At 28.0% G+C, this 7,775-nt stretch overlaps 2 protein-coding genes across 2 annotated transcripts; both read left to right on the forward strand.

Annotated features, from left to right (window-relative positions):
- Positions 1-1,125: 1,125 nt before the first annotated feature.
- LOC136079170 (zinc finger MYM-type protein 1-like) lies at positions 1,126-2,801 on the forward strand. The gene is made up of 2 exons (XM_065794893.1): positions 1,126-2,173; positions 2,251-2,801. Exons 1-2 carry the CDS (start codon positions 1,126-1,128, stop codon positions 2,799-2,801), a joined length of 1,599 nt encoding a protein of 532 aa, XP_065650965.1.
- A 2,376-nt stretch (positions 2,802-5,177) lies between these two features.
- On the forward strand, positions 5,178-6,584 carry LOC136079171 (uncharacterized). The gene has a single exon (XM_065794894.1). It carries the CDS (start codon positions 5,178-5,180, stop codon positions 6,582-6,584), a length of 1,407 nt encoding a protein of 468 aa, XP_065650966.1.
- Positions 6,585-7,775: the final 1,191 nt, after the last annotated feature.

The raw sequence follows: 7,775 nt of genomic DNA on the forward strand, positions 1-7,775 counted from the left end.
AAAAATGTTGTGTTATGATTGTGTGCGAGTTACAATTTTTTGGTATAATGTAAGTAATGAATGATGTAAAAATAGAGATTAATGTTTTCCATTTCACTTCTAAATTATAATTCTTATAGTTCAGACGTTCTTTTTTGGTGTTCTTAGTAATTTATGCGATTTTAATATTGACGATTTTTGCTTTTCTCCTGGTTATTCTTCTGATTATACATTTTATATTGACGACTTCTGCTCTTTCCTTGGCTATTCTTCTGATTATTCGCTTTTATATTAATATTATATAAATTATATTATATATTTATAAATAAATATCAAACTTTAGAAAAAGTTTAAATTTATATTCATCGTTAATTAACTATGAATCCTCATCGTGATCGAGACACTGAAAGAAAATGGCCTTCGGGTGCCGAAAAAAAAAAATTAGAAAAAACATACAGGTATGTTAAAGAAAATTAAACCAGTGACAAGTTTTTTTAATATATCATCAGGTACTAACACAACTTTTGATGCAGGTGCTAGTACTTCGCAAGATGTTTCAGAAAAATTGGTAAATATTTTATCAGACCAGTCTGAAACATCTTTAGCGTCTTTATCTTTTGATGTTTTAAATTCTGAAGTTTCTGCTGTCCTATTACCGGACACCCATGAAAAAGATTTTGAAATGAATTTGTCTCAAGAGTCTTCGTTAGCTTCTAATGATTTTGTTTTAGCTTCGAATCCTCAATTGCATGAAGCACAACTGAAGACATAACTGATGTGGTTATTGTTTCCGACGACCCGGCGTTATGGCCTATTTCGTTTAATGAACGAGAAAGAGTCGATATTGTTAAAAAAGGACCGACTCAGGTTAAACAAATAAATTTTAAAGCCGATAAATCGGGTCGCAGATTTAATACTAGTTTCTACACGAGAGTTCTTGCTAACGGTGAAGAAGTTTCTAGAAGCTGGCTAGTGTATTCTATACAAAATAATTCGGTATTTTGCTTTTGTTGCAAAATTTTTCCTACCCGAAAAATATGTTTATCGTCGACTGAAGGTTATTCAGATTGGAAAAATATAGGTTCTAGCTTAAAACAACATGATAAATCTCAGGATCACATTAGCTGTATGCAAAAATGGATGAATATGTCAGTTAATTTAAAATCAAATGCAACAATTGATCAAAATTTGCAGAGAATGATAGAAAATGAGAAGAAACATTGGCGCTTGGTACTTGAACGTCTTTTTGCTATAGTGCTAATGTTAGCTGAAAGATTACCTTTTCGTGGACACCGTGAGCAACTTTATCAGCCTAATAATGGAAACTTCTTGGCACAAGTAGAACTTATTGCAAAATTTGATCCAGTTATGTTAGAGCATCTCAAACGAATAAAAAATAAAGAATGCTTTGACACTTATCTTGGAAAAGATGTGCAGAATGAAATAATTGGACTTATATCGAGAAGAATACTGAAAACTATCGTATCTTCTGTACAGTCATCAAAATATTTTTCTGTTATCATGGATTGCACTCCTGATGTAAGTCATAAGGAACAGCTTTCAATTCTTTTGAGATGCGTTAAAATTAATCAGGAAGAAGTACAAATTGAAGAATTTTTTTGTGGTTTTTTTCACATAACTGATAGCACTGGTTCAGGTTTAGTTGAAACTTTTTTAAATTTATTAGCTGAGTATAATTTGGATCTAATGAATTGTCGCGGGCAATCGTATGATAATGGTGCTAACATGCGAGGGCAATATAAAGGAGTTCAAGCTTTAATCAAAGAAAAAAATCCCAGAGCTCTTAACGTTCCATGTGCTAACCACACATTTAATCTAATGGTATGTGATGCTGTGAAATCAGTATCAATTGCAATTAACTTTTTTGGTACTGTTCAACGAATTTTTACGTTTTTTGCTGCATCAACCGTTCCATGGGACATACTGCAAAGTGTTAGTAAAATGACTGTTAAATCATTATCAGATACGCGTTGGGAAAGCCGTATAAATAGTATAAAAGTTGTAAAAGATAATTTGGTTCAAATTATAGAAGCTTTATACAAAGTTGCAGATTCAAGTTCAATTGGAGTTGCTGTTTCTGAAGCAAACGGTCTTGCAAATGAGATATCCTCATATCAGTTTATACTTTCACTTACAATTTGGCATGATTTATTGTTTGAAATTAACAAAGTAAGTAAAATTATGCAGAATCCCTCGGCAAATATTTCTATTATGATAAAATTGGTGGAAACTAAGCAAATATTTTTTTAGAATCATTCAGAAGAGATGAATCATTTGAAGCGATTATTAAAAAATTAGGTACTGAGCCAGTATTCCCTCAAGTGCGGCTTAGCCGAAAACGACGTTTTTTTGAATATGAAGGAACTGATACACCTCTAAATAAAAAGTCTAAATATAAAGTAGATTTTTTTAATGCAATAATTGATGTTGCATTAGTAAGCTTAAATGAAAGATTCAAAATGCTTGATTCATACAACAAAATATTAGGTTTTTTAACCCGTACCGAAAAAATGCGAAGTTTAGATGCAAATGAATTGTTGAATGATTGTAAAAATTTAGAAATATCACTAAGAAATCCTAGTACAGAAGAATCGGACGTGAACCATGAAGAGTTATACTCGGAAATAAATACATTTTTAAGAATGGAAGCTTCGGTGGAATCTAAAGATGCACTGGAAATTTTGAAGTATATTACGGCAAGTTCTTTAATCGAAATTTTTCCAAATTTATTTATTGCCCTACGAATTTTACTAACTTCCCCTATTTCAGTGGCAAGCGCAGAGAGGTCATTTTCCAAATAAAAACTCATAAAAAACTATTTACGTTCCACTATGGGTCAAGACCGCTTATCTGCATTAGCTTTAATTTCCATTGAAAATAAAATAAGTCGGTCCTTGGACTGTTCTGATTTAATTGATGAGTTTGCGTCTTTAAAAGTCAGAAAGGTTAAGTTTTAAGTCAATGTAATCGATCCTCCTAAAATCTGCGAAAAAAATAAATGGTATCGTATTTTGAGTAGTCTTATTAGTGCATCTTCATCCAAAATAAAAAAAATACTTAATGTACATTTAAAACCTATGTGCGTTTTTTGCTTCGTTACGTTCTAATAAATATCCAAAACACAATAGAACACAAGATTTAAAAACTCAACTAATATAATAGAAAACTTGCCTATGGCCTCGCATATGGTAAATCCGCCACTGTTTGCACAAGTGATTTTTGCAAAGTTATTTTCTTGTTCTTTAAGAAGTTTTTCTGTTTCTTTTAAAATAGACTTTCTCTGTTCCTCTAACATGCTTTTCATAAGTTTTTCGATGTTTTTTATAGAAACTTCCATAGTAATTGGTCTGATGTAAATAGTGTAAATAGTCTCTTACTTCCTTACTAATAATAATACTCTATATATATAATAATAATACTTACTAATAATAATACTATAATAATAATATCAAGTTTTTTGTAACGCTTTATTTGATTGGCCGTTTGGAGTTAAAAAAATTAAGCATAATAAAACAAGTTAAAAAAGTGGAGAAAAGACAAAGTGAGTTTTTAATTGACACGTATCCGGCACAATATTACACAAATCAACAATTAAAATAATTTTGAGCAGAGCAGATGTGTTGAAGAAGTTTTTTTTGCAAGCGCTATAATTTTAAAGGAAATAAATAGCATTATTTTTAATTTTTAGTATTTATATAATTAATAATTATAAATACTATATTTCTTTATTAATAACATGTATGCAATTAAAGACTCCAAAATCTCAATTAAGTTAGTACGAGAAATTTTTCAAGAGATGTTTAAGAAACAGCAAAAAGATATTTTTAAACTGATAAGCGGTAATTTAAAAATTACAAACGATAGAATCGACGTATTACAAAATGATATTACTTTACTTAAAAACACTTGCGAATCTTTAACAAAAGAAAATGAAAACAGGAAAGTGGAACTTATTTTGACAAAGAAGCAGTTGATGAATTATGAAAAAGTTCAAAAAGACATTGAAGAAAGTTTATCGTTTACACAAGATTGCCATGATAAAAAGGTTATCGACCTAGAGAAAAAGATTTCTTTGATTTCTAATTTAGAAAATGAAGATAAAACTAAAATTCGACAGCTTGAAGATCGCCAAAGAAAAAACAATTTACGTTTCGAAGGAATTTTGGAAAACGATTCAGAAAGTTGGTATGATTCTGAAACAAAAATACAAAACTTACTAGTAAATAAACTTAATGTAACTGGAGTAAATATAGAAAGAGCCCATTGGACAGGTAAACCTGATTTAAATAAGCCAAGAACAATTGCGATAAAATTACTTGACTATAAAGATAAGATAAAAATACTAAAAAATGCGAACAAACTTAAAGGCTCCGGAATATTTATTAACGAAGATTATTCAATTGAAACAGTGTTGATACGGAAAAAGCTTTTTGAAGAGAGAAAGTTGCACAGGACAAACGGTAAATTTTGTATTGTTGTATATGATAAATTAATTATAAAGGAATTTAGGAAAACGAGCGCCATCAATTAAATTCTTTAAATTTTTATATTTTTTGTTCTTAAAATTACTCTTATTTAAAATGGCTGAGGAAACTGATTTGTCAAACTTTGAATTTAAAACATTTAAAATTAAAAATTCAATCCTTTTAAATCGCAATTCTGATCCTGATATTAATTTTTATAATGATGATGAACTAATTAAAAATATTAGCCCATTATATTATAACCCATACTCAAAAGACATTACCAAAGGAATGGATGATAACTCATTTTCAATTCTTCATATTAATATTAGGAGTTTAAAAAAAAATTTTGAATCGTTAAAACAGTTTCTATATAAAATTAAAATTAATTTTCAAATTATTTGTCTTAGTGAAACATGGTGTCAAGACAAAAATGTTGAGAACGATTCATAGTTCCAAATACCCAATTACAATGTAGTCCACCAAATTAGAGACCAGGGCAAGGAAGGCGGGGGTTTATGTATGTTTATTAAGAATTCATTATTATTCAAATTTAATTCAAATTTAAGTTCAATCACAAATGATTATGAGTCATTATGTGTGAAAATCATTAATAAAGCCTCAAAAAACATTGTCGTGCATGCATTATACAGACCACCATCAGGAAATATTAATGCGTTTAAAGATCACATTAAAAATTTAATTGAAAATAAAATGAATTTGAATAAAAGTGTTTATTTCGTCGGTGACATTAACCTTAATATTTTGGATTATGACGTAAATAAACAAACGAATAAATTCTTTAATGTCATTTTTCAAAGTGGGTACATTCCAATAATAAATAAACCTACGCGTGTGACTAGCGGTAGTGCAACGTCAATAGACCAAATAATAACTAATGAATTTATCAATACAAAAATTAAAACTGGAATATTTAAAACGGACATTTCGGATCACTTTCCGACTTTTATAATATCAAATAAATGCATTCAGCCTGATGCTTATAAAAAAAAAGTTACAACACGAATTATAAATGATACATCCATAAAATATTTTCATTATCTTATATCGTGTGTAAATTGGAACGAGACGCTAAAAAATCAAAATGCCAATGAAGCCTACGATATCTTCTTAACTGAATTTCTTACTTATTATAATGAAGAATTCCCTAAAATTACTAAATTAGTCAAATCGAAAACGCTTTTAAACCCATGGATAACGAAGGGAATCCTTAAATCTTCCAAAATTAAACAACGATTATATTGTAAGTTTCTTAAAAAAAGAACTTTGGTAAATGAAACTACTTATAAAAGTTATTATTCAAAAAAAAACTATTATTCTGAAAAATTAAAGAAAAACAACAGTACACAAAAAACATGGAACATTATTAAAGTAATTGGCAAGAAAAATCTGGATCGAAATGCACTTCCAACTGATGTTAAAATTAATAATAACTTAATTGTAAATAAATCATTAGTTGCAGAAACACTTTATAACTGTTTTGTTAATTTAGGTTCGAATTTAGCCTCTAAAATAGGACCATCTCAGACAAACTTTCGTTCATACCTAACACCAAATAAATCTGTCATGTCTAATCATGAACTTACAGAAGATGAATTATTAAACTCAGTTTCTTTACTAAAACCTAATAAAAGTTCGGGTGCTGATGATGTCAGTAGTATTGTCATTATTAAATCAATAAGTTTTATAAAAATACCACTTTTACATATTTTTAATTTATCTTTAAAACACGGAGTTTTTCCTGAAAACTTAAAATGTGCAAAGGTTACACCAATCTATAAAACAGGTGATCCTTCTGATGTCTCAAACTACAGACCAATCTCAATTCTTACCTGCTTTTCCAAGATTTTAGAACGTGTTATGTATAACAGACTGTTTTCTTTTTTAACTAATAATAAAATTCTTTACGATAAACAATTTGGGTTTAAATCTGGCCATTCAACCGACCATGTAATCATTCATCTAGTACACGAAATATTTAAAGCTTTTGATGAAAACAAATTTACTTTAGGCGTCTTTATTGATCTAAGTAAGGCTTTTGATACGGTGGATCATAATATTCATTGTTATTTCTTGGTGTTGTTATTGATGAAAATGTGAGTTGGAAGGAGCACATAAATATAATTCAAAATAAAATTTCGAAAAATATTGGTCTACTTTACAAAGCTAAGCGGTTATTAAATCAAACCTGTTTAAAATAGATTTATTTTTCATTTATTCATAGCTACCTAAGTTATGCAAACGTTGCCTGGTGTAGCACTAACGTAACTAAAATAAATAAACTATTAATTAAACAAAAGCATGCTTTAAGAATTATTGGAAATGTAGATTGTTTCTCACACACCAAACCTCTATTCATTAAATTTAATATTCTCAACGTATTTCAACTAAATCTTTATCAAATTCTTATTTTTATGTTCAAAGTTAATAAAAAAATAGCACCTATTTTATTTAACTCTTTTTTGGAAAAAATATATCATCTATACCCAACACGATTTTCAGAAAACAATTATGTTCAACCTAAAACCTATTACTCTGTTACTAAGTTCTCAATTGCTAACAGAGGTCCTAAACTATGGAACATGCTATTAAATAATGAGTTAAAAACTATTATTTCTATTAAACAATTTAAAAACAAACTTAAGAAAAAGCTTTTAATAAATGACAACGAATTAAAATTTTTCTGAAGCCTTTGATTAGGAGTAATCACATTTGTCTATTTCTTTATAAATATGGTTTAAATATATATTCTATATACATTTCAATTTGTACATTATGACGTTGTTTTTTATCTGATATAATAAACTTTACATATATAAAAGACTCATTAAGATACTAAAATGTTTTTAAAAATGTTTTTTTTTTGTTTGTTTGTTTGTTGTTCGTGTATTATTTGTTATTTTATGATTTAAATTCAAAAGGTTTATAAATCTAAAACCAGTTAGGAAAAAAATAATTTAATTAAAATAATTAATTAAAAAATCTTCGTATACTTTTGGATATATTACACTGTAATATAGCGTAAAATGTTTTTTAGTTTTTATTTATCGTTATTTTATTTTAACGCAACGTTTTGTCTAACGTTTATATAACGAGTTACTTTGTTTTGTATTTTTATTATTGACATTTTTATTTAAAGGGGCTTGGTGATAAGACAGAACTTGTCTTCTTCTTGCCCCAGCCATATATTTATATATTTGTATTGCATAAACTTGTAAACTTTTCTTATCGGCGAAATACATAATAATAATAATAATAATAATAATAATAATAACAATAATAACAATAATA

This window comes from Hydra vulgaris, chromosome 04 (genome assembly GCF_038396675.1).
Source record: "Hydra vulgaris chromosome 04, alternate assembly HydraT2T_AEP".
Taxonomy (NCBI): Eukaryota; Metazoa; Cnidaria; class Hydrozoa; order Anthoathecata; family Hydridae; genus Hydra; species Hydra vulgaris.

Coding starts and splice junctions, on each gene's coding strand:
- LOC136079170 (XM_065794893.1), top strand. CDS start 1,126: ATGTCAGTTAATTTAAAATCAAATGCAACAATTGATCAAAATTTGCAG. Junction 2,174..2,250: donor GTTTGAAATTAACAAAGTAA/GTAAAATTATGC, acceptor ATATTTTTTTAG/AATCATTCAGAAGAGATGAA.
- LOC136079171 (XM_065794894.1), top strand. CDS start 5,178: ATGAATTTGAATAAAAGTGTTTATTTCGTCGGTGACATTAACCTTAAT.